Source organism: Petromyzon marinus, chromosome 65 (assembly GCF_048934315.1).
Source record: "Petromyzon marinus isolate PM22_M1 ecotype Great Lakes invasive population chromosome 65, UKy_Petmar_22M1.pri1.0, whole genome shotgun sequence".
Classification (NCBI taxonomy): Eukaryota; Metazoa; Chordata; class Hyperoartia; order Petromyzontiformes; family Petromyzontidae; genus Petromyzon; species Petromyzon marinus.
This window is the reverse complement of record NC_133731.1, coordinates 4,502,610-4,529,973: the sequence shown is the minus strand read 5'-3', so window position 1 is coordinate 4,529,973 and position 27,364 is coordinate 4,502,610. Positions and strand designations below refer to the sequence as shown.

Here is a 27,364-nt window from a genome sequence, read left to right as displayed (position 1 = left end):
GAGGACGTGATATTGTCCAGGCCGCCCCCAGGCCCCGTCGGCAGAGTCTCCCCCGGCCCGGTGTAGCGACCCTGAGGAGGACCACTCTGCGGAGGGGGGGTCACGTGCGTGCGCGGTCCGGTCCGCCTCGCGTCTCCACCGAGAGAGAGGGAGAGTGAGAGGGGACGCGGTGACGAGCTGCTCGTGTTGTCACCGCCGTTCTCCCTAATTGTGCCTCCGCGTGGGCGTGTGACTCGGTGAGAAGCCCGCCCGCCCGCCCGCCCGCCCGCCCGCCACCTGAACGATGATATTCCACGGACGCCTTTAATTAGAAAAACAGTCGCTTTGCTGCCGTGTTGGAGTTTGGAGAGAGCGAGAGCGGCGGCGGAGGAGGTGGTGGGCGGGCGGGCGGGCGGGCGGGCGGGCGGGCCAGCGGGGAGCTCGCGTGCGCACGCTCGGGCGCTCCAGCTCGACGCCGTGGGCGGCGAGGTCGAGGCGGAGGGGCGTGTAAAGTTTTGGATTTGGGGTGCGTGGGAAGGGGGGGTTGTAGTGGTGGGGGGGGGGGGGTGTGGAGAGGGAGCCCCCCCACGCCTGAAAGGATTTCCCGCACGAATCCCTCCCCCCCCCCCAGCCCCTCCCCCACCACCTCGTGCGTTCCCGCAGCCCGCCCACCCACGCCAACTCCGCGGTGATGGGAAGCCTCATGCCTCACCAGCACCGAGAGTGGGGAGTGGGGAGTGTGGGGGGCGGGGCGGGAGTGAGCGAGGAGGTGGTGGGGGGTGGCCGTTGGTGAGGACTTTCGCTCGCCGGCACCACAGATGGCCTCGCGTGGCTGGCGAGTGCTGGGCCTTTGATCAGCCCGCACTTGAATTCCCCTTGAATGTGTCGCAGTGTAAGTGCTGGTGCGCGCGCGTTTTTTTTTGGGGGGGGGGGGGTGGGGACGTTGAATAGAATCATTTATCTCGGCGCTTTGATATTTTTGAGATTTCGCTGCCGCGGCCGCCAGCCTCACGGAGGGTGAAGGTGCCACACGGACGCCGTTCAAATTGTTTCTGCGCTCCCCGCCTCCCAATCAATTAAAGGGAAACGCGCAGTGACTCATTCGTTGATTTTTCGATGCGAGCACATTTTTTTGAAAAGGTTAAATGCGCGGGATTTGGGGGGGGTCTTCTTTCGCGACGAAATTGCCGCAAGAGCAAAACATCCCTTGGTTTGTTGTATGCGTTTTGTTTTCAGTGTTCCAGTGCTCTCGCGGGGCGTGGATGAAACGAGGGCGAATCTGGCGTGCATCATCGAATGATGCACGCCAAGATGAAAATATATTTGACGCGGGAAGCGCATTGGGAATGCCTACGGTGCCATCCCGGCAGGCGGAGACTGCGTGCGTGCGTGCGTGTGTGTGTCTGTGTGTGTGTGAGCGGTAGTGCAACGGTTAGTGCACCGCGCTTGTGAACTCGGCCACCCGATTTTGATTCCCGCTCACGGCTACCAACACCGGTGACGATTATCTGAACCGGTCCTGGGCCCTCCCTTAGGTCCACTTGGCCTCAAATGAGTACCTGGTGCGGTGTGTAAACATCGCCACTGGGGACACAAAGGCGGCCGGGCATCGTGCTGGCCACCCACCCCCTCGTGTGCCGTGCCGGCCTTCGCAGGTTGCTGCCGCTCGCTCGGAGAATTGGGCCCAACAGTCTGTTAAGGCTTACACGGCGGGGGGGGGGGGGGTGGTGGGATCTTTGTGGGAGTGTGGGCTCAGCGGACATGCAATGGTGCTCCGTCAATCTATTTATTTCAGCAAATATTTTACCCGGGTTAATCCCCCTTGAGATGGATGCGGCATAAACAGCTGATGAGCGCACGTGCGATGTGACGCACCTTGGGCGAAGTCACACGATTTAATGAATTCGTCGTTACAGCGCTGATCGGTTGCCGGCTTTTCCGCAACCAATTCGCTGGCTCTCGCTGCCACCAATTTTTTTTTTAAAAAAATGTATCCCAAACCCTCGTCGCTTGTCAGCTCTCCAGAATCCCGTTCACAACTCCTACCCACGGCCACGACCAGTAGCTCGACGTTGTTCCCAACGCGAGCTGCGCGCGTTCCAGAATCCCCCCACCCATGCCTTCATCCCTCGCCCACTCCCTCGTTTTAATTGATGCTTCGCCGCGGCGATGCGAACAGGTGTAAGGATGCATCATCCCAGCTTGCCCACCCACACGCAGCTTCCTGCCCCCGTCCTCTTCTCCCCCACGCGACTGTCCACCCGCATTCCCCCAAGCGACTGTAACCCCCCACCTTAATCCGCAGTGTGACTGCCCGCCCACCCACAGGCCGCCTGCGATGTTGCTGATGAAGATAACGGTGGTGGTGGTGGTGTTTTTCTGAAACGTCGTACTCGGATTGTAAAATGTTGTGGCTTTGCTGTCCAACACACCGGTGTGCTGTACTATTAACGAATTTGGCACGTTCTGTGTCAGGCGGTGGCGTGTTTAACGACACATTTAAATATTTTCGCGACCTAACCCCAAACAAAGACTGCGTTGTGGTTGTTTTTGTTGACTGTTTGACGTTGTAAGGTGCTTACCCCGTGCCCCTACTGGACACCTGTAAAAACAAAAAAAAAATTGCTTCGCTATTGTTACGGCTCGTAGGATTTCCTCCAGTATAAGTAAATGTTCTGATCCAGCTCAAAATCCCGACGATGGCGATGGCTACCTGTGTCGTCCGTCCCTCCCCTCCCCTCCCCGTGCGTGCGTTTTTCTCCCGGTTAGCCGCCCCCAACCCCCCCCCCGAGTGAATCGGCGAGCGGGGAAGCGGCCAAGCATTTGCACGGCGACTCTGCGACGTTAATAACCACATCGGGGTGTTGGTGAAACAGAGTCAGTTGGGTGCTTACGTTGTCCCCGCGCTTAATTTGTGTTTTAGATTATTTACCTTCTAAAAAAAAACTGGCCACGTCTCGCACCCCTAGGGGGTGCGTATACCGCAGGTTATTAACCACTGCTATAGACTACACTATACACTACACTATAGACTACACTATACACTATATACTAGACTAGACTACACTATAGACGACACTATAGACTATACTATAGACTATAGACAACACTATACACAACACTATATACTACACTATACACTACACTATATACTACACTATACACTACACTATACACTGCACTATAGACTATCGACAACACGATACACTACACTATATACTGCACTATAGACTACACTATACACTACACTATATACTACACTATACACTAGACTATAGACAACACGATACACTACACTATATACTACACTATAGATTACACTATACACTACACTATAGACAACACGATACACTACACTATAGACTACACTATAGACTATAGACAACACGATACACTACACTATACACTACACTATAGACTACACACAGTGCACCTGCCTCACCCACAGGTGTAGTTCACTCACAGGGTGCACTCTAAAGACTATAGACTACACTATACACTACACTATACACTACACTACACTATATACTACACTATACACTACACTATAGACTACACTATATACTACACTATACACTACAATATAGACTACACTATATACTACACTATACACTACACTATAGACTACACTATAGGCCAGTGGTTCTTAACCTTTACTGCAGCCTTTCACCCCATTGGTTCTCAGTCGTAAAAAAAATTACAATGTGAATAACTACATAGAGGGTTTGATGAAACAAAGTAAAATTTAGATTTAAAGCTTTCGTGACTGCAGGGATTCATATTCTTGGTTCTTTCGGTAAAGTCACGTAGAAGGGAAACAATAAAATAATAAAAATAATATTTTTTATTGTTTCCCTTCTACGTGACTTTACCGAAAGAACCAAGAATATGAAACAAAGTTGTATACTTACGTTGCCCCGTGCTTAATTTGTGTTTTCGATGATTTACCTTCTAAAGAAAAATCTGGCCACGTCTCGCTACCCCCCAGCAAACGGGCAGCGCGCACCCCAGGTTAAAAACCCACCGGTTGATTCCATCGTTGAGGTTTTGATCGACCGGGCGGTGGCCACCGGTGATCGAGTGGGCGGGCGGGCGAGCGGGCGGGCGGGCGGGCGGACGAGCGATCGGAACGTTTGCGAGTTTCAGTTCTTGTTGGGGAGGTCCGGGGGTGGGCGGGCGGGCGGGCGGGCGGCCGGGGTTGACTCGGCTCATCGTCCCTCTGGAGTTTTTTAAAATGAGCACGGCTCGGTTTGGGGGAAGCCCGCGAATGGTTGTCCTCTGGATCCACGGATAGCCTCGTCCCCCCACCACCGATGCAGTGGGAATTTCCACCGCCTGCTCCGGCCCACCAACAGGAGATGAGCGTTCTTGATTTGAAGTTTTCGTGGACTGCAGGGAATCCATACCCTTTTGCTTCTTTCGGTAAAGTCACGTAAGGTGGAAAATAAAATAAATCACGACAGTGTGCCTCAGCAGCAGACCGAGCTTTACCACCTGACGATGGACCCTTGTGTTGCGCCCGAAACGTCGTGATTCATTTTATTTTAGGACATGAGCAACCACTGCCACCAACGCTCATTTGAGCCGGGGATCTCTTTGCCTTTTGACTTGTTCTATAATTTCCCTGGGTCAGCGGTTCTCAATATTTTTCTGTCGTGTTACCCCCCCCCAATCCCCCCACCCCCCCAAAAAAAAAAATGTCCGTAGACCCCTACCAATGCGTAGGTTTGTGTTTAAGAGTTCGTTAAAATTGTATGTCGACGTATAACCTCGTGCGTTTTTGTACGCTTGGTGACATTTCGCCGCGCGAATTTTTTTCCCCCTTCCAGAAATGCCGGCTAGGAACGCAACCCCCGATCTTATCCTTTACGTCTACGGGAAATTAGAGCTCGCTTGAAGCGATTCCCGGGAACGTATCCCTTATGTCCACGGGGGGATTTGTGTACGTGACTTGCCTGGTGAGTGGGTGCGTGGGTGCGCGCACACACACGGACACACGCGCGTGTGTCCGTGTGTGTGCACGTGTGCGTACGTGCACGCACACGCGCGCACAGAAACCTTTACCCCAAGGCCGCCGGCGTCAGCGAATGAGCAAGCACGCCAAAAATCCCATGAGCGAGCGCTAATTCAGCCGGGGGACGTTCAAGATCGCGCCACCAACGAGGGGAGCTCCGCCGACCAAGCCGTGACGCGCTGCGCGGAGAAATCCCCCTTTTTGGCGGCGCGGCGGGGAGTTTCAGCGGTCAACGGGTTGCGTTGGTGACGAGGTTGATTGGCACTGTCCTTGAATTTGATTGGTCCACACCCGAGACGGCTTTTCTTAGAGCCCTTAGTCTTTTGGCGTCTTCTGGTCCAACACCAATGGAGACTAGGCTCTAAGAAAAGCCGTCTCGGGTGTGGACCAATCAAATTCAAGGACAGTGCCAATATTATTATCAGAGTTGTCTCTTTTGTTTGCATTTTGACTGCTTGTGTTGTGGCTATTGCAAACGTGATGCCTTGAATAAAGGTGTCAGTTTTTTTGTGCCAGTTAAAAGGGTAAAAACCTATTACTATATCTTGTTACTGGCAAAGGAGGTCTCATAATGTAAATCTCTCTGGCTGCCGGCGAATAACGGTGGCCCCTGGTTTCGTGATTGGTGACCGCGGGCCGCTATTGGGCCCTTCCTTATTGTCCCTTGGGCGTAGGAAGAGACGGTCACTTCGGGCCGCGCGATGGATCGGATGCGATTCCACACGGGGGCGGTGTTTGCCGGGTCGGCGTAAACCCGGTGGGGGGGGGGGGGGGGGGGCGGTCGGAGATCCGGGGACGTTGTCCCACCGCTGGGACAGGTTCTCCCCCGTCCCGGCAATAAGGCCAGGGAGCCACTCGCACCTCCGATTAGCGCGGTCGCCTACGTACTCGGCTACGTGACGTGCGAAAGAAGTTCCCCATTCATTCATACGTACGTTTGACGCGCGATAAATCGGCTGTAGGTCCACACGTGGCCAGGACTGTGGTGGACTGGTAGGATGGGAGGGGTGGGGGGGGGGGTGATCCTCGCCCCCCTCCGGGGATCTCGTGTGGGCGTGTGCGTGTGGGCGAGCGGTAACGATGATCCAGCGGCTGGCGGAGCTCCCGGCGACGAGAGCAAGGCAAGTCCCCGTCCCCCCCCCCATCCCCCGCCCCATCCCCCGCGCGGGGCGATTCGGTGATGCGGAGCGGCCCTCCCACGCTCCCTCTCATTAGCGGCGGCGCTCGCTGGAACCTCCCCCGTTGCCGAGCTGCGAAGAGGATTAATTAGGCCGGAGGAGTGACGGACGTACGGACTGACGGACGGATGGACGGACGGACGGACACTTATTTACGCGTGTGGTCGGTCGGCGATGGGGGGGGGGGGGGGGGCGGCTGAGAAGGGTGGGGGGCGGCTGAGAAGGGTGGGGGGGGCGGCTGAGAAGGAGGTGCACGGCGCGAGCGTTCGCTGGCCGTGATTCGCGTGTCGACGCCGCGGCGCGCGAGGAATGTGGACGTGGGAAGCGACAAAAACTATTCCGCTATTCGCCTGTAAGCTTTTTTTTTTTCTTAATACCAGTTAAGGCCCCACTGAGCCATATATGGCCACGTATGGCCACTTAGCACCGACGCACATTATCCCACATTAACCCGCAAACTGAACGGTAAACTTACCATGTAAATTTTTGCCAATAATTTAATTTTGCCATTTTCTTTTGCCCACTGGGCCATGTAGCCCTTTTTCAGAAGCGACCTGGCTATCACAAGCGACAGCTCAACGGAGTGGCTCATCATTGTCGCGTGGAAATTTCTGGCAGCAGCCAAATACTCTAAACGCGTGACGTCGATCCTGAATGTGGAGGGAAACAGCCGGAGGACCCGGAGAAAAATCGATGTGACCCCGGGGGGGAGAGGGAGACACGCAAACTCCAAATATACAGCAGGCGTCAGCGTCGGGATCGAACCCACGACCTCCTGTATACCAGGCGAGGGAGTTAACATCTCCTAGCCACCGTGATGGTGATGATGATCAGAGAGAGACACGCAAACTCCAAATATACAGCAGGCGTCAGCGTCGGGATCGAACCCACGACCTCCTGTATACCAGGCGAGGTAGTTAACATCTCCTAGCCACCGTGATGGTGATGATGATCAGAGAGAGAGAGAGACAGACGTGGACTCCAAATATACAGCAGGTGTCACGATAGTCGAGACCGAACCCGCGACCTCCTGCGTACCAGGCGAGGGAGTTAACATCTCCTAGCCACCGTGATGGTGATGATGATCAGAGAGAGACACGCAAACTCCAAATATACAGCAGGCGTCAGCGTCGGGATCGAACCCACGACCTCCTGTATACCGGGCGAGGTAGTTAACATCCCTTAGCCACCGTGTGATGGTGGTGATGATCAGAGAGAGAGAGAGAGAGCGAGAGACGGACGCGGACTCCAAATATGCAGCAGGCGTGAAAAAGAACAGAGCGTGAGAGAGCCGTGGGGGGGGGGGGGGGTGGTGGCGGTTTGGGGTTGGTGGGGATGGGGGGGTGAAGTTGTTTTGGCGTGGGACACACCACCGTCTGTAACCCGTCAGCCCGCACTGAAACTAGACAAACACTGACGCTCGCCGCCCCCCCCGCCTTCCCCCCCCCCCGCCCCCGTCGCTCATTATAACAACGCTCCTCGGCAGCGAGACCCGGGAGCGGTTCGGCACGGCGACGGTAGGTGGCGGAGGAAGACGCCGCCATTGGGGACGGTAGGTGGCGGAGGAAGACGGCGCCATTGGCGGCGGTTTTTGACAATCCCAGACTCGCGGTAATTGCGATGCGTGTCTGTGATCCCGGCGCCTTTGGTGGGGGGGGGGGGGGGGGGCGATGTGAGAGAAAGTGTGGGGGCTTGGGAGTTAGCAGTGAGTTTGAGGGGGGGCGGGGCGGCAGGGGTGGTTGCGGGGGAGTGGTGGTGGGGGCGCACTGCTTGTGTGGGCGATGTGCGTATATCCTGGCATTTTATTTATATTTCATTTGATATCCCTCCCTCCCCTCCCCTTCCCTCTCCTCCCCCGGTGAGCTCGCGTGCAGATTATTTAATATTGGCTGTGTGTGTGTGTGATAAGTGTGCGAGCGAAGTAGGCGAGTGGGCGGCCAGCATGCCTGGCTGTGCCGTGTGTACGTCTGTGCGAGCGCGTGCGGGGAGCGGTGGTGCGGCGGTTGGCGCGCTGCGAGCCCCGGTAACCTGAGTTTGATTCCCGCTCACGGCCAAATTCCGGTGACGGATTGATTGAACCGTTTTGGGCATCCCCCTCGGTCGACACTGGGGAGACAAAGGCGACCGGGCGTGGTGCTGGCCACCGACTCCCCCGTCTTGTGCCGTGCCGGCCTTCATAGGTGCTCGCCGACGGCACTTGCCCCTACAGTCCGTCAAGGCTACACGGGGCTTCTTTGTCTGTGGCACGGTTTTTGCAGCGGTCGGCGCGCGCTGCGCCACGAACCCCGCGACCCCTTCCCGCTCGTGGCCAACGTCGGTGATGAATATCCGAACGCTTCTGGGGCCTCCGCTCGGTCGACTCGGCCTCAAACGAGTGCCTGGCGCGGTGTGCAAACATCCCAACCGCGGGAGACAAACGCTCGTTAGCCGAGCACGTGAGCGCTCTGCTAACGAGCCCGTGTCCCAAAAGTCTCTGCGGCGGGCGATATTGGGGGGTGGTGGTGGTGGGGGGGGGGGGGGCTGTTCTCGTGGCTCCCCTTGCTCTGCGTGCAGGCTCACCGGCGCGTGCCCAGAGGTGTCGTTTGTTTGACCTGGCGGCTAAACGCCCCCCCACCCCCTCGCCCCCCTCCGCCACCACCGCCCCATCTTCCCCAGGACTGGCATTTGTTTTAATGGGGCCCCCCCCCGCACCCTGCTGACGTAGGTGCCTCTTTCGGGAAACTCTCCCATGGCTTGACCCGTGGAATTTACATTTTGGTACAGATACATTTTGGTACAGGCTGATGTACGCCCCGGGTGCCGGCAAGGGATGCGGTTCCCTACTGGTCGACCCGTGTCGTGTTTGCTGATGATTTGGTTACTTGCTCCTCTAAAAAAAATAGTTTGAGACCCTTTTGCTGAACCTGGAATGTGACCCTCTCAATCGGCCCCCCCCCAAAAAAAAACATGCACCCGCCTGAGTATCGGTGTCATCGAGCACTCCTCCCCGCTCAGCTGCCCGTGAGTGATGGGGCAGTTGTGGCGGGAGTGGAGAAGTTTCCCCCCATACCTTTGGCAGTGTTCTGTGACGTATTTTCATCAGCTGCGTAACAACTGTGCGGGATCTCGCTGGCCTGTTGCTCCACGCCCTCCCCTCTCTGCGCCTGTGAAACGTGGATCCCCACCGAAAGAACATTTGCCCCGGTTTGAAAACATTCAGGCCGGTCTGCCTACGAGCCATCATCTTCGGTTTAATCTCGTTGGATTGTGTGAGGAGCTCACAGATCATTCAAAGATCTGGACACGGTCCCATCAGTGAGCCCCTCCGGCAGGCGAGTCTGCGCTGGCTGGGTCGTGTCGCCCGCGTGCCCAGCCACCTTGTGCCCAAGCAGCTTTTGTTCGGCCGGATAGATGGGGCTGAACGGGCGCAGCACATGCTAGAGAAGAGACGGAACGATGTGGTACAGAAGGATTGGAGTTACGATTCGGATTTGCCGATGACCGGTACCAGCGGTGTCAAGATCGGCTTGTGTGGTGGAGGGCGCTACTGGGCACTTTCGCCCTCCAACGACAGCGGAGGGCAGAGGAGCGATGCTCGCATCAACGAGCGGAGCGCTGGGCGGATAAAACACAGCGAGTTGGCAGTGTAGAGAGCACCGGTGGTGCATCGGCCCAGTCATCTCCCATCAGTCAGAATGATAGCACCTGCTGGGTCTGTCCCGTGAGCTGTCAGCAGCAAGCCTTCCACACTTCACGTGGCCTCACAAGGCACGCGGCCTAGCCTATGCACTTTGGTGACGTCACCGCCGCTTCGTGGCGGCCGCTGTCTTTGCGTGCGTGCTTGCGCTTTTGTGCGTTGAAGTGGGTTCCGCGCACTGCGCTGTGAACCAGACGAACCTGGGTTCGATTCCTGGTCGCGGCCGACACCGGTGCTGAAGCGTTATCTGAACCGCGCCGGGGCCTTAATCGGTGCTCGCTATAACCGCGCTTTTGCCCCCTGTCGTACTGAACAGGCGGACCTGCGTTTTTGTCCTTGTTTCCTTCAGCCTCAGACTGCCGAAGAGCTGCTCCAGATGCTGGAGAGAGGAAACCTCAACCGGACCCAGCATCCAACCGACGCCAACGCCACTTCGTCGCGCTCGCACGCCCTGCTGCAGGTCCTCGTCTCCCCACGCCTCGCCCCCCCCCCCCTCAACCCATCCTGGGTCCCCTGCGTCCTCCGTCGAACCCGTCACTCGGCCGTTTTGGTGGCGGCTGTTTGAGACCGCCCGCTCGCCACCCGCGGTGAAATGAAGCAATCGGCGGTACCCCGGGGGTCCCATCACTGCCCCCGGGGTGGGAAAAACCGCGTAGCGACACGAGTCTTGTTGCCTTACCGACAACAACAAAACTCTAGTGGTCAATCGATTGGCCTCGTCGAGAGCTACTTGGGGACACCAAGTTTCGTAAAATGTTGAAAAATTACATAAACACGTTGAATTCACTGGCCTGGGGAGAGCGGGGCTCGCCTTGCCAAAGAAGCCGAGGATCGACGGCTGACCGGAGGGCGTCGACGGCTGACCGGAGGGCGTCGTCGCTGCGCGCGACTGCGGCGGACGCCCCCCGGGGCTCGCGATTGGCCGGTGGGGTGGCGCCCCGTCGTGTCGATCGCCGCCTGCTGCTGCTGCTGCTGGCGCTTGTTGGCGCGAGTCTGGGCGGGCGGCGCGTTGCTGTCGGGATCACGAGTGGGCGGACTGAAAAATAATAATTATTGACCTGATTTTTGCGGGATCCCGGGGTCCCGCCAAATGATTTAAATGTCGGGGATGAGACGTGACCGCGGGCGGGACCCCCTTCCCCCCCCCCCCCCCCCCGCGCGGTCGGTGCGCTGAGCCCGGGGTCGCTGAGAAATCTGGGTTTCGAGTCTGGGGCTCCCAGCCGGCCCCCGCGATGAACGCCAAGATTCCCACTGCGTGTACGATTAAAAACAAAAAACAAAAAACCCGTCGTTTAAGTTTGGCAACAAAAAAATGACCAAATTACAGCTCTGAAAATTGGTTTGCCATGTGACGGTTTTTGACTCTCCGTTAAAAGCGCGCAGGGCCTTTCTGGTAAAAAGTGTACCGCCCCCGCCCTAGCAACATGCCTACTTGATGATGTCCGCTGCCACGAGCCGCTTTCTACCACGGGGCGGGGGGGGGAGGGTCGGCGATTCGTTATTCGGACAGACTTCGGGCGCCTTCGTCAAACGCCGTCACCTCGAGGGCCTCTTTGGGAGCGTGTTTTGGACTCCTCTCCCACGCGCTCCGACTGGTGGCGAACCCATTGATCCCGATGGGGGGGGGGAGAGGCGGGGGGGGGTTTCAAGATCCCGTCCCGTCCGCTCCGACAACGTCTGCGGGTGGGGAGATTTGAACGGCTCACCTCGGGTGCGCTCGCAGTCGCACCGTACGGCAGCATACCAAACAGCGGCTCCTGCTGCCGCCGCCGCTGCTGCTCCTGCTGCTGCTGCTGCTGTACAATCGGAGGGAAAAAAATGTAACCGGTGAATGAAATCGATGCAAAGAGAGCATTGGTGCACCGGTGGGCACTGGTGGTGAGCGGCGGTGCACCGGGTAGTGCATTACCAACCCAGCCTAACTTGGAGCGCGATTCCCCCGCTAACGGCCAACATCAGCGATGAATATCTTAACCCGTCCTGGGCTTCCCCTTAGGTCGGCTTAGCGCGGGGAGAGAAAGACGTCCGGGTTGTGGTTCTGGCCACACCGCCCCCCCCCCGGGCGAACAGCGCTCGCCCCAACAGTCTGTCGAAGGCCGTATGGGAGATATTTGTCTTGTGTGTGTGTGTGTGTGTGCATGTGCTTGCGTGCAGATCTACGTGAAGCAGCAGGAGCGCCTGGCCGGCATCAGCCAGAGCGTGCGTGTCGCCAAGATGTGCCTCATCGACCTGGCGGGCTCGGAGCGCGCCACCGTCACGGCAAACCGCGGTGCCCGCTTCAGGGAAGGGGCGAACATCAACCGCTCGCTGCTGGCACTCGGCAACTGCATCAACGCCCTCGCCGACCCGAAGGTGGGCCCTCCCTCCCTCCCCTCCCCTCCGCTCCCCTCCCCTCACTCCCTCCCTCCCTCCCCTCCCTCTCTCCCTTCCATCCCTCCCCCCCTTCCCTCAATCCCTCCCCCCCTTCCCTCCCTCTCTCCCTTCCATCCCTCTCTCCCTTCCATCCCTCCCCCCCCTTCCCTCCATCCCTCCCCCCCTTCCCTCCCTCTCTCCCTTCCATCCCTCTCTCCCTTCCATCCCTCCCCCCCCTTCCCTCCATCCCTCCCCCCCTTCCCTCCATCCCTCCCCTCCTCCCCCGAGTTGTAGGAACTTTGGGTGTTCCCAGGTATGATGAATTCAGTACAGGATACAATTTTTGTCTTCAACCTCCGTAAGCGGAACTCCATTCTGTGCCTTCACACACACACACACACGGATAAAGCACTCTGCAGTCCGCCGGCTATTGACTTTCCACGCCGGCATTACCAAACAGCAGCAGCAGCATCAGCCGCCGAACAAAAGACGGTCACTGCGTCGCTGCGCTTTCTTTCGGCCGTCCGGAACGCTCTTCCTTCCGACGTTAGGCAGCCACTGGGGCCCTGTGCCCTTTTAAATCGTCTAGATTGAGACCTCCTGTGTGCCGAGCGAGGTAGTTAACATTCCGCCACAGGTGGGAGTGGACGGTGCCTGCTCGGCCTGTGAGGCATCTAAGCCGGCGCCGTCGATGTTTTGAGTTGAAGGCCCAGTTCTCCGGGTGTCTCGTGGGGCGTGTTCTCGTGCGATGACGTGCGCGTGTGTGCGCGCGTGTGTGTGTAATGGGAGCGGGTTCGATTCCCGCTCACGGCCAACTCCAGTAATCTGAACCGGTCCTGGGCCTCCCCTGGGTCAACTCGGCCTCAAACGAGTACCCGGGTTGCGCTTTCATAAAAATCGCCACCGGGGAGACAAAGGTGGCCGGGCGTGGTGTTGGCCACCCACCCCCACCCCCCCCTCGTGTGCCCTTCCAGCCTTGATAGCTGCTCGCTAACAGCACTTGCCCCCCCCAAGAGCCTGTTAGCGGGGGGGGGGGGGTGGGGGGTGGTGAGGGGGGTCTTTGTGCGTGCGCTGGTTGGCGCGTGGCGGCGTTTAGCGCCGTCGCCACCGCCGCGCGGCCCGGCCCCCGCCTGCTCTCGCTAAAGGTCTTGCTCACAAAGAGAATAGACCGCGCGACCTTTCCGTCGGGTAGAGCCCTTTCACCCGCTCCATCACTTTAATTTTTATTTGTGCTCCCTCACTGCCCATCCCCCCTCCCTTCCCCCTCCTCCTCTCCCTCCCCTCCCCTTGCTGCCTCCCTCCCCTTTTCCTCCACTCCCCTCCCACCCCTCCCTGCCTCGTTGGCCGTCTGTCGGTGCGCCCGTTTGTTCGAACCGTCCGTCCGTGCGGCCGCCCCTGTTCGTTTTGTCGACTTTTTGGCAAGGACACAAGAAGGGAGTTGAGAAAGAAAGAAGCCCTGGTAAAGTTTTGCACGGAGGGCGAATCGATAACGCCGGCGGGGACGATGTCCGTGCCTGCGCCGCGCATCACTTCACATCGATGCGCGCGGATGTGCAGCAGCAGCAGCAGCAGCAAAATTAAAAAAGAAAGCGCATCCTGTGGTGCGCGGCGTGTGGTCGACCGCTGGGATGCGGCCACGTGGCGAGTGCTCTCAGTTAACTTTGGAGCGAGCGGCGGGCACACCGGGGCGGGCACACCGGGGCGGGCACACCGGGGCGGGGAGGCGGGCGGGCCGGGCGGGCGTCGCGGCTGACCGCTTTCGCCCGTGGTGGTTGCGGCGTCTGCCGGCGGCGTGGCGAGCGACGGACGCGGCGAGACTAGCGGTGGAGGGTGGGGGGCGGGGGGGTGACCCACCGTCCCGGTGAGACAATGGGCAGCACGCCGGGGGGGGGGGGGGGACCGGATTGTCTCACCGGGAGCCGGGTGTGTTCGCACGCCCCCCCCCCGTTCCGCGAAGCCGAGAGGCGCCGGCAATTCGCGGAACCGGCAATGGGAAGGCGCGGGAGCGAGGCACGCTCGGGCGCCGCTCTCGCTCGCCTCGGTGAAGCCACGGGTAGTTAACCCCCTCCGCGCGACCTCCTTCAGCCGGCACGCGTGGGGGAAGCAACCTTCGGATTCCCGTGTCGAACGGATCGCCACGCGGGTAGAAGTGTACATTGTCGTCGTCGTTGTCGTCATGAGCAGCAGCAGACATGTCTTTCCACTGCTGGATGAAGGCCTTGATGATCATCGTCAAGAAGAGCAGCAACAGCAGTTGTATTTACTCATTCCGTGGATGCTTATGAGCTCCAATATTCATTTAAAAAAAGTGGTAAAAAGTAATAATAATTGATGTTTATCCTTTCTGGCGATGAAACAGTAGTTGTGTTAAGATGTTCAGTCACCGAATAGAAACATTTGGCAAGGCATCAAGTTTACTGCATTAACCACACACACCACAGTACTTGTGGTGAGCATGCAAACACAACGTGCTCCGATAATATGCGCATTGTGTTTGGAAACTGATTGGCCTACAGCAGAGGAGTGTCTTTCGTTTCAGTTTCATTTATTTGGTTTTACCCTGTGAGCCATTCGGCTCTTGATTCGGGTGCATCCGCGACAAACAATAAAATTACAAGATACATTTAAAATTTACTGCACGCAAATTTAAACATCCTCTATGAAAACAATTAAATCTTCCAGAAAAAGCACCATATTTTTTTGCTGCTTACAAAAAAATGTGCAAAAAATCCCAGTTTGATGTTAGATAACAATAACAAATCACAATACAATCTAGGTACAAATTCTAAGCGTAACTCTAAACTGCAACATATAAATACGGCTAAACTAAACCTTTTTAGAAATCACTAAAATAATGCTATAGAAAAACAACGTAACAGTGATTATTAGAAATGCGATTGAAAGTTAGCGATAGCGACATACATAACATGTCTAGTAAAACCTTGCATTGCGAGTAACTTGGTCTGCGAGTGTTTCGCAAGACGAACAAAAATTTTAAATGAATTTTAACTTGATAAACGAGCGAGGGTCTTCCAATTACGAGTATTACGTATACGCTTTGTCTGCCGAGCGTCACGTGATCACAACTGATATACGTTGTGCTTTGATATACGAGGCACAGGTTCACTGAATTCCATACAACAGATGAGTACAGAACTGCATTAGCTGTTGATATGCTAGGTCACATACGCATGCCATCTTCGACCACACGCAGATTCATTGGCTTGCAAGGTGTTTCGGTCACACCTTGTTCTTGGTTCTATTTATATTATTGTGATGGAAGACTAGGCCAAAATTACTCTGTAGTGAGGCTCTCTACAGCTCCCTCTGATGGTGGCTTATCCACCAACAGTGGCATGAGCAAGACATTGCATAGCTGCACCTTCATCTTATAAAAAAAAAATGTATTTAGTTTTGGATTGTTCTTCGAGCTAATACCAAATTCTGTCTTGCTCCAGTCCAGCTTTGAGAGGTTTTACTCCTGTATATGTACGTACAGTAATACCTTGGATTGTGAGTGTTTTTCAAGACGAGCAAACATTTAAAATAAATATTAATTTGATAAACGAGCGAGGTCTTGCAATACGAGCAGTAGTACGTATACGCTTTGTCTGCAGAGCGTCACGTGATCACAACCGATATACGTTGTGCTTTGATATACGAATGTTTTGGATTACAAACACGTTTCCGAAACGAATTATGCTCCTCGCAATCCAATGTTTTACTGTATTACTAAACCTAGCATCCTTGGCTAGCTGCATGAGCCAATCCATAATAGCAGGAGTATCAATAGTGGTAGCAGCACACTATAATCAAAATACATGATAATTTCCTGCATAGGTCATCCGTGGCGATATATTTGATTTCAGGCCACTGGATAGCAGTGGCAGCTAGGGTTGTACGACTCCTCTAGCGCAGTTTTGAGTGACGATCTTCTTATGGGCAGTGATCCAAGTTGGAGTTTCATTGCGACAGCATTCCAGACCCTGGGTGCATCAATAGCAAAGGCTTTTCCTCCGATGTTTGTACGGCAAAAATAAGGAATGTAAAGCTGGTAAATGAGCGAAGATCTTAGGTCACGTGTTTTTTTTTTCGAAACAATGCAGAGATCTAGCAGGTAATCTGCGGATTATTTTTGTAAGTACATCGTAAATAAATAATATCTGATGCATAAGCCGTCGCCCATTAAGAGATGTTGAGTTTGACCCAATGTAGAGATCACAGTGGTGGGTCCTATATGGGCAGTTCACTGCAGATCTTAACGGCCGAGTGATAAATTGAGTCGAGCTTCAGACCAGAGAGCGCCAACAGGTGAACAGCACAAGGACAATGCACTTGGAGCTCGGGGTGAGCAGCTACAAAATGGGATACCTTTTTGGCAGTATCAAAGTGCGAAAAAAAACCCCCCGTAACCTCATAGTCACCCAGAAAACAACGTCTCTAAATGAATGATACACATTTCGCTCCGGGTTGAGGTTCCCTAGCCGAGGGGTGAAGTCCCTCCCCTCCCCCCTCCCCATGTATCATGTGACCCTTGGTCAGAGTTTTAGTTTCCCCTGGGCGAGGAGCTGCTCAAGAGTTGCCCCTCCTGGACGAGAGTCGTCGACGAACCCCGCACGTCGCACGGGAAACTCGGCCGCGGCGTCAACCGTGGGATCGGTGCCGGCAACGGCGGCGATCGAGAGCCGCGAGCGGTGCAGGCCGCCTCTCGGGAGGGAGGCGGCCTGCATTCCTCGCGCTGCCCGCGCCTACCCCTTGGCCCCCCCCCCCTCCCCCCGCGAGAGGGGGCCAAGGGTCGCGGAACTCCCGAGGGAGCGCGGCGAGACGGCGCCCTCGGCCCCACGGATTCGGCGCAGGCCGGAGAGAGGCCGCCGCTCGGGAAGAAGCGGCCTGACCCGGGCACGCCGGGGGCCTGCGTAAGCGCGGGGTCTTCCAATGCCCCCGCGCCCGGGGGGACCCTCCGAGCCCTCCCCACCCAGCACCACCGACGGCGGGATTCGCCCTTCCCTCTTCTGGGCGAAGGCCTCCGGGCGCCACCGTCATCTGCTCACGTGAATTATGCTCGATCGTGGATGGTTTTAGTTCGCCGTTCGCGATGTACGGTGACAGCGCTAACGGTTTCGGCCATCCTGATCGTCGCTGTTGTCACGGTCAGTTATGCAGCTGCCCCTACGTTTGACGGTGACCGCTTTGCTGTGCCATCAGCCGCAGCCTGCGGCCTCCCCCCATCGAGCCGAGACGGGGGGGGGGGGGGGGGGGAAGAGCTCCGTCTGGGAGCCGCTCATGATCGCCCTCTTCCCCGCTCCGTGTTTTTTTTCCACCCCCCCGCCCCCCCCCACGCGCAGAACAAAAACCAGCACATCCCGTACCGCAACAGCAAGCTCACGCGTCTGCTCAAGGACTCGCTGGGCGGCAACTGCCAGACGATCATGATCGCGGCGGTGAGCCCCTCGTCTCTCTCCCTGGAGGACACCTACAACACGCTCAAGTACGCCAACCGGGCACGAGAAATCAAGTCCGTGGTACGTACCCCGGCACGTGCGCCCGCGTGCCCGCCCGCCCGCCCGCGCGTTCGATCGTGCGTCCTTGTGGGGGGGGAGCGCGACGGCGAGGCGGTTGGCGCGCTGCCTCTCCTAGATCGACTCAGCCTCAAACTGGGGGGAGACCAAGGTGGCCGAGCGTGGTCTCGGCCACCCACCACCCTCGTGTGCCTGGCCGGCCTTCATCGCCGCTACTCGCTAACGGCACTTGCCCCGACAGTCTGTTACAGGCTACACGGGGGGGATCTCTTGTCTTTGTGTCATCGCCAATCGAGCGACGCGCGGGTGCATCTTAAAAATTTGGAGCCCCCGACGCCATTTTCTCACGATGGCCGACCGAAGCGGACGGGGGCGTTCGTATTATTAACTTTTTTTTGCGGCGATAACCAGCAGTGTGGTGGGGGGCGGTGGGGTTGGTGGTGGTGGTGGAGGGAGGGGGGAGGGCTGCCCGGGTGAGCACCGCAAAGCCTCACGCGTCGATCGGCGCCGTTCGCCGCCGCCGCCGCCGCCGCCGCCTTCCCCGCCGTTCGTCGCCTGCGGTCTTTGTTTTGGGGCGGAATTTTTCCGGCATGACCGTACCCCCCCAAAAGAATCGGTGTCCTTGCGCCGACGGCAACGGCAAACGGGCGTCTTCCCTCTGCCTAGGTGGCGTCCAGCGTGGGGTTGTTTGTTTTTTTTTTCGCCCCCGATAAGCCTTCGGGAAGTCCGATTGTCGATTCCAAAAGCTCGCCGGAATCAAACTCGACCAGACATCCGTGGGAAAGAGCTTCTTAGCTCATCGGGTTCCTCCAGTGTAAATAATTATTCTGATTCTGGGTCACCGGGTGCCGTGACCGACCGTGCCATCCGCCATTGGCCTTTGTGGTTTTTCCTCCCCCCCCCCCCCCCCCTTTTTCCGGCGTGACCGTACCCAAAAAAAAAATCGGTGTCGTAGCGCCGATGGCAACAGCACCGGCGTCTTCTCACTGCCCAGGTGGCGTCCAGGTTGTTGTTGCCGGCAAGTGTTTTTCCCCCTCCCCCCCCCAATAAGTCTTTGCAAGTCCGATTGTCGATTCCAAAAGCTCGCGGGAATCAAAACCGGGTTCCGTGCCCGCCGCTCTCGCCCATTAAGCTACGCCGACTGCCCCCCCCCCCCCCCTTACGCACCCCTCGGCGTTGTTTCAACGTCGCGAGGATTTGCGGCCGCTCCGTGAGAAACCTGGCCGTCGACTCCGTCGAGTTTCCAGCGACGGGTTTTTTTTTTTTACACCCCGCGTTTCATTCTCTGCAATAGCCCACGGCGCTCCCGTTTCCCCCGCTCGATGTTTATTTGTCGCGTCTAGGATTCTGACGGCGCACCCACGGCACAGACGTGGGGATTTAAAAAAAATATATAGATCTGCGTTTTCACAAATCCAGCCTCTCTCTCTCTCTCTCGGGCGCTTTGCCTAGGAAATTGATCACTGCGTTGTGACGAACAATGAACATTGTACGTGTGATATTCAAATTAGTTTTGGCTCCCTTCCGCGAGAGAAGAATGATTGAGTTATGACGACACGATTTGCGGCGGGGTTATTTTCTGCCGCGCAAACACATTTCGGCAAACGGCTCCGGCTAATTTGGATCCCACAGCTGATCCCGGCTTCTTTGATGTTACCCAGCCATTGCGTTTTCGCTTTGGGAAGCCTGGGAGGATTTTTGTCCTGCAAAATTCTGTATGCATTGCGCGTGTGTGTGTGTGTGTCTGCCCATGTGTGCGCGTTTGTGGTGGAACGGCGGTGGAGCGGTTCGCGCTATGCTGCGTTTCGAACCGTTTACGATTATTTGAACCGGTCATGGGCCTCTCTTAGGTCGACTCAGCCTCAAATGAGTAACTGTCGCGGTGTGTAGTAAACACCGCCATTATAGAGGCAAAGACGGACGGGGCGTGGTGCTGGCCACCCACACCCTCGTGTGCCTTTCTGGCCTTGATAGGTGCTTGCTAACAGCACTTGCCCCAACAGCCTCTTCAGGCTATACGGGGGATCTTTGTGTTTGTGGGGAGCGGCAGTGTAGGGGTTAGCACGCTTCGCTACGAACCTGGCGACCCGAGTTTCGATTCCCGCTCAAGGCCAACACCCAGTGACGATTGTTTGAACTGGTCATGGGTTTCTCTTAGGTCAAGAAAAACTGTCCCCCGTGTCTAAATAGGGGGCGCCGCGGTGGCTAAGGGATGTTAACTACCTAGCCTGGTAGTTAACATCCTGACCCTGACGCCTGCTGTATATTTGGAGTTTGCACGTCTCTCGCTCTCTCGCTCTCTCCCCACGATGGCGTGGAATTTTTTTCCCGGGTTACTCTGGTTTTTTCCCTCCACATTTTAGAATGGGCGTGCGCTTCGAGCAATTTAGCTTCTGTAAATGTCCGCGCGACGGCGGCGTGCCACTTGCTTGAGCCATCATTTGTGATGGCCAGGTCGCGTCTGAAAAAGAGCTACACAACTCAGCAGGGCTTTTACACCTGGTAAGATAATAAAAAAACAAATGAGAATAGTATTCTTGGTTATTTCGGTAAAGTCACGTAGAAGGGAAACAATAAAATAATAAAAATATAAAACAGTAAAATTCTCACGACGTTTCGACTGCAACACAAGCAATCATCATCAGGTGGTAAAACCACAGCAAGAAAATTAGAAAAAAGTGGCGTTTTTTTAACGTTAGCACCACGGAGAGCGATTTGGCAGTTGTTCAGATGGACGAGTCTATCTATATTCTTGGTTCTTTCAGTAAAGTCACGTTGAAGGGAAACAATAAAATAATAAAAATATAAAACAGTAAAATTCTCACGACGTTTCTACTGCAACACAAGCAATCATCATCAGAATTTTATTGTTTTATATTTTTCTTATTTTATTGTTTCCCTTTTACCGCACCTGATGATGATTGCTTGTGTTGCAGTCGAAACGTCGTGATGATGTTTTATATTTTTATTATTTTATTGTTTCCCTTCTACGTGACTTTACCGAAAGAACCAAGAATATGAATCCCTGCAGTCACGAAAGTTTTAAATCAAAAATGAGAATAAGTTTTCCTTCTTGCTTCTTTCAAGAGATGCCGATTTAATTTTCACCTACGTGACTTTACCGCAGTCACGACAACTTCAAATCTAGAATTTAACCACCTCCGCGGGGAGGATTTCCACTTATCTGTTAGAGTTTTTAACGGGCAACGGGACAAGAAGTCGCAGCTAATCGAGACGCTGACCTTCGCCAAGAGATGCCGATTTAATTTTTACCTAACGTTACTTTTGCCGAACGAGCCAAAGAGTATGGGTCCTTGCAGTCACGAGAACTTCGAATCTAGAGAGAATAGGTTTATCCCCCTTTTTTCTGGTAACAAAACAGGTTGTGTTAAGATGTAAAAAACACCAAACTTAAACCTTTTTCAAGGAATCATGTCTGCATTCTGATAATATGATGCATTGCCTTTGAAACTGATTGGTCCACACCAGAGGCAGCTTTCTTTTGAGCCTCGTCTCAAACGGTGTTAGGCCTTTCGGCGTCCTCTGGTCTAACACCATTTTGAGACGACTCAAAGGAAAAAAAGCTGTACATATTATCAGTGTGTGTGTGTTTTTGTTTGCATTCTGACCACAAGTATTGTGGTTAATGCAGTGACGTGATTCCTTTTAAAAGGTTTCAGTTTGGCGTTTTAACATCTTAACACCCATATTCTTGGTTCTTTCGGTAAAGTCACGTAGAAGGGAAACGATAAAATAATAAAAATATAAAACAATAAAATTCACACGACGTTTCGGCTGCAGCACAAGCAATCATCATCAGGTGTGAAAACCACAGCAAGAAAATTTGAAAAAAGGGGCGGTTATCTTAACGTTTTCTTGCTGTGGTTTTCACACCTGAGGATGATTGCTTGTGTTGCAGTCAAAACGTCGTGAGAATTTTATTGTTTTTATATTTTTATTATTTTATTGTTTCCCTTCTACGTGACTTCACCGAAAGAACCAAGAATATGAATCCCTGCAGTTACGAAAGCTTTAAATCAAAAAAGGTAAGAAATAAATATACATCTGGTATATTTATTTTTGATGCTGGGTAATAGTGACCTACACGTTACTTACATCTGGTATTTTGTTTTTGATGCTGGTTAATAGTGACCTACACGTTACTTATTTCTGGTATAGTTGTTTTTGATGCTGGGTAATAGTGACCTACACGTCACTTACCATCTGGTATAGTTGTTTTTGATGCTGGTTAATAGCGACCTACACGTTACTTACATGTCACAAGGGTCGTCGCTGCAAGAGAGCTTTAGACTCGAGGAGATGGGAAGGCATTCCAAAGTGGAGCCTTGCAAGGGGAAGGAACGCGCACACATGAGTGAATTGGACCTGCATTGTAGTGGTTTAGTAGGTGGGTGGGCGCGTGGGTGTATTGTTGTCATCTGCAGTGTGTTGGTTATACCATGGGATATCTTGTTGCCAGTATCAAAGTATGAAAAATAAGGGGTTTGACCCTTTCTGGCAGCTGAAACGCCAAACAGAAACCCTTTGCGAGACTCAAGTCTGCATTAACCACACACACACACAGTACTTGTGAACATGCAAACAAAAACATGCTTTGAAGATGTATGCATTGTCTTTGAAACTGATTGGCCTACACCAGAGACTGCATGGCCTAGTCTCACCCGGTGTCGGACCAGATGAAGCCAACAGGCGCACGGTACAAAGGCAATGCACGTATCGGAGCATTCACAGCTCGGGTTGAGCAGCTGTAGCACATGGGACCTTTTAATAAGAATATGTTTTACCCTTTCCAGGCAATAAAAGAGTTAATTCCGGATTTGAAGCTTTCGTGACTGCAAGAATTCATACTCTTTGGTTTTATTCGGTTAAGTCACGCAGGTAAAAAGCAAATTGAAAATTGAATGAACGAAAAAAATTAAAGCACGACGTTTCGGAGGCAACACAAGCTTCCGTCTTCAGGTGGAAACAGTTGTTGAGCACATTGCAGGTGATTCCATAGCAGAGGTGTTTTTTTTTTGGGGGGGTTAGATCGCTTAACTATAAATGCTAATACCCGCTCCACCACCCGACGTAGCGTATCGGTAAGGGGGTATCTTTTCACTTGAACAAAACGTGGCAGTTCGTTACACCGCTTGTTGTGCATTGGAGAGCAGATATTTTCAGTTCGAGTATCGTGGCGTTTCGCCGGTAATCACAACGACCTGCATCATGTGGCTGTCACCTGATGACGAGGACGCGGCGGCGGGGGGGGGGGGTGGGCGGGGGGTGGGGAAGCGGCCGAGCCGTGCCGGCGTTTCCGCGGGTCTTTTCGTGGGGGCGAGTCGCGGTGACAAGCCGGCGGGACGGCCCCGCCGTGGCCACCGTAGCCACCGGCGCGTGGTATCCGCGCCGGTAATCGACAAGCCGCGACACGCACCAAGTCGGGTGGTGGGGGGGGGCGGAGACGGGGGGGGGGTGGTTGGAGAGTCCTGCCCCCCTTAATTACACCGGGCGGCCCCCTGTTGCCCGCCCATTGGGTGCCTGCGCGTTTATTTACACACGGGGTGTGGGCGGGGGGCGGGGAGCGGTGGCGGGGTTCGTCCGGGTGCATTTAAAATTAAATTAGCGGTGCGTGGCGCCCGTGGCGAGCCAAATTACGGCAGGGGTAGTAGTAGTAGTAATAATAATAATATTGCGCTTTGTTGATACAGGAAATCCTCGCCGGGTCTCGGGACGTATTTTTTTTTGACAGATTTATTGCGGCGGCGGCAATGTGATGTTATTAGCCCCGCGGCAGGCGTGGAAGAGGGCCCCCGTGCGATGGTTCGTCCCGCCTTGGCCACTTGAGTCACTGGCAACACCGGTGATCCGTCGCCGCCACGTCACTCTTCCATCACCGCGCTGCAGGTCGCAGCCCTTCCGAGTCGTCCCTCGCAATGCGCCCCCACGTTGACATCACCTCCCCCAATCATCTCCCTTCCGAAGCTCTTGCGGTGACCTTGCTCCGTTCAGGCAGCGCCGTTGCCCCTTGTCCATTGCGCACCTCTGATAGTTCTGCTCGCTCCGTGGGGAGTTTGGCCCTGCGCTCGGCAGCCGTGTTAAAATGAACACACACCGTCGTCATTGTGGGCCCCAATCAATTGTTTTCATCCTCTGACGACACCACCATCGTCATCGTCGGGTAGCAGCAGCGTTGCGAATGGCAGGCCACGCGTCTTTTCTTTTTGTCATCACGTATTCGGGAAAGTTTTTTCACCGAGCCCGAGGAGGATGCTGCATGGCAACTTTGACCTCCTGTTCCTTCAGATCAAGCTTGAGTGATCCCGGCCGTTCTTGATCAAACGGTTATTGATCCGCGAGGGGGCGGAGTGGCGGCACAGCGGTTGGGTGCGTTGCTCTACAAACCACGTGACCTCCGAGTTGCGCTATCTGCAATGGTTACGGGGCCCACCCCTCCCCCCCCATTCACCAGTTTGCATTAACCCAGACGGTGAAGTATTCAGCTAAACTCGAAACTATTTTACCTTGCCAAGTAAGGTCCCACTGAGCTATACGTAGCTCTCGTTCAGGAGCGACCTGGCGATCGCAAATGAACGAAGCGGCTCATCGTCACGTGGAAATGTTACAGCGGCCGAATACTCTGAACGCGCGGTGTTTCTGAGTGTGGAGGGGAAAAACCCGGGGGGGAAATCCACGCGAACCACGGGGAGAGAGACGTGAAAAACTCCAAATAATTACAGCAGGCGTCGGGGTCGGGATCGAAACCCACGACCTCCTGCCTACCAGGCGAGGTAGTTAACATCTCCCAGCCACCGTGGTGATGATGAGAGAGAGACGCGAAAACTCCAAATAATTACAGCAGGCGTCGGGGTCGGGATCGAAACCCACGACCTCCTGCCCTACCAGGCGAGGTAGTTAACATCTCCCAGCCACCGTGGTGATGATGAGAGAGAGACGCGCAAACTCCAAATAATTACAGCAGGCGTCGGGGTCGGGATCGAAACCCACGACCTCCTGCGCACCAGGCGAGGTAGTCAACATCCCGCCACAATGCCGACGGAAAACGTGTCGGTGGGAGGCCTTCATCCAGCAGTGGAGTGACTCGGCTGCATGTTTCAACGGGCGTCATGATCCATCGCGGTGCTGCTATCGGGCGGCCGTGATTAGATCCCCGACCTCATGCCGCAACACCGGCGGGCGCCTCCCCACACGCCCCCCCCCCCCCCACCGCCATCCCACGGCAGAGCCGCGAGCGACTCTCGGGGGATCCGCTGCCTTCTGGCGGCACGAGGCAGGCGCTCGTTTGTGCCGGCTGTGTATGGCGCGCGGTGGCTGTCGTGGGTTCCCCGCGTCGAGAGACGGGGCGGGGGGGGTGTGGGAGCGCGCCTGGCGAACAGATTCGCTCGCGCGTTCGGCTCGCGGGTTTTGGGTTCTCGTCGGCAACCAGCCCCCCCCCGAACGCCCGCTCCCCCCTTCAGCTTTGCGTCATATTTAATTAGCGCGGCGCGATGGATCCGGGGCAAAAAAAAATAAAAAATGCGAATCCGCTTACGGATTCGCATTTTTTATCTTTTTTTTTTTCCCCCCCCCCCCGAGCGCTTCGTGGACAAACGGACGCCGCGGGAATTGCGAAGAGATGGAAACCTCAGCTGAGGCAATCCCCTAGCTCCTCCGGTTCCAGAGCCCCATTGGAGATTGGGGCGGGGGCGGGGGGGGGAAGGAGAGGGAGCCAGGAAAGCGTCGCTGAGAGCGCTGCGACGGATTTTGTCCCGCCGCATTGTGACGTTTGGCCAATCCCGTTAACGAGTGTTTGGTTGACGGGATTGGCCAAACAAAAGTGCCTCGATAATCCTCGCTACGGGGGGGGGAGGGGTGCATTGGCGCAAGTAGCGTCCACTCGGCACATTCATTGGATCCGCTGCGGCTCAGGGACTCGCAAGTCGCCCGCGAGGCGTGCGGTGACGGCAGGAGGTGCCCCCCCCCCCGCCCCCCGCCCCCCGCCGTGTGTGCGCTGGAAGGCCTGAGGACTCGGAATCGGTGATCTCGTTGACAGGCGTGAATCAGGGAGGCGAGTTCCATATCCGGACCAGCAGAGTGAGGGGAGGGAGGGAGGGAGGTGGCGGGGAGGGATGGGTGGGGTGGGGTAACGACCCAGGACCGCTCTGCTACCCGGTGGTCCCAGGTGGCACGAACCGAGGGCGGGGGTGTGGGGGGGAGGGGGAGGGGGGAGGGGGGGGGGCTTCCTCCCAAAAACCCCCTCGTCGTTAGCCCGTCCACGACGAGCGGGCTGTATTGGTTGGCGCGAGCGCTACGAACGGCGGGGGGGGGGGGTGGGGGTGGGGGAATCTCCGAGGCTTTGCCCCCCCCCCCCCCCCCCAATAAAAAAAATGAACAGACGCCTTCAGCGCTGCGTCCTCGTCGTCGTCTTAGCCGGCAGATGCGTCCCAAAAGAAAGCGCGCTGTCCAAATGCGGTCGTGGTGCCGAGCCTGGGTGGAACCGGCACGGGCGGCCGACGAGGCTCGCCGCCAGTTTGTTGCTTTTTAATTCACTTTTTTTGCGGCAGCGGCTGCGTTGGCGGGGAAGCGCGCTAATTGGTTTGCGCTTGTTTTTCTTCGAGTTGTGTTCGGTTGGTTGGCGGTGGCGGGGCGGGGCGGGGGGGCGCAGATTCCATTGAGGGGGCGAGCGGAGTGGGCGGAGCGGGGCGGAATCACCGGGGCGCTCGAGCGCGCGAGGATGATGTTCCCGCGCGACAGGTCCGCGTGGGTGCGTGCGTCTCGCGGGGAGAGACAGGTTTTTTTTTTGCGCGCGCGGGTGTTTTTTTTCTCCCCCGCGTGGCGCCGCGAAGCCATGCGTGCCGCGGCGAGGAGGGGGAGCCCGTTCTCTCTCGCCCGTGTGCGCGCTCCACGTTTCTCCCGTGGTGAAGTTCGCTCTGAGACGAACTCTGGGAGTTGTTCCCCGCGGAGGCCTTCGCGCAGCAAAGTGCGAGCGGGCGAGTTGGCGAGAGAGTGAACGAGCCGGCGGGCGGGCGGGTCGGGCAGATGCGCGAGAGAGCAATCGAGCGAGCGGGCGGACGAGCATGAGAACAAGAGAGAGCGAGTGAGAGACTAAGTGAGTGAGTGTGTGTGGGTGGGTGAGAGGGTGGGTGGGTGAGAGGGAGTGTGTGTGGGTCAGTGTGCCGGGAAAGGTCCTGGCAAGGATTATTCAACATCGCCTTGCCAGGCACGCTGAGGAGAGACTTGCGGAGCCCCAATGCGGTTTCAGGAAAGGGCGGTCCTGCACATATGCCATATTTTCTGTCCGTCTGCTACAGCAGAGGTGTAGGGAATTCCAACAAGACCTACATCTCTGCTTTATTGACCTGGTCAAGGCCTATGATACCATCAGTAGGCCTGGGCTCTGGGTTGTTCTTCGTGCTTTTGGAGTACCTGACCCTCTGCTCACGATCATTAAGGACCTTCATGATGGTGAGCGGGCCCGGGTAAAACTACGTGGCCGGGAGTCAGAGCCATTCCCCGTTAACCTTGGGGTGCGACAGGGATGTCCTCTGGCTCCCACATTATTTAACATCTATTTTGACCACGTAGTTCGTGAAGCCTTCAATAGCTGTACCGGGGGAATCTCCATATGGTACAGATATAATGGGAG

General features: G+C 55.8%; 1 protein-coding gene across 1 annotated transcript in view; it reads left to right on the top strand.

Annotated features, from left to right (window-relative positions):
- The window catches only part of LOC116956416 (kinesin-like protein KIF18A), a 144,521-nt gene that overhangs the window by 31,310 nt on the left and 85,847 nt on the right, over positions 1-27,364 (top strand). Inside the window, exons 6-8 of the mRNA XM_076054261.1 lie at positions 10,197-10,307; positions 12,002-12,199; positions 17,545-17,721. Coding sequence (XP_075910376.1) covers positions 10,197-10,307; positions 12,002-12,199; positions 17,545-17,721 — 486 coding nt within the window. The remainder of the gene's footprint in view (positions 1-10,196; positions 10,308-12,001; positions 12,200-17,544; positions 17,722-27,364) is intronic.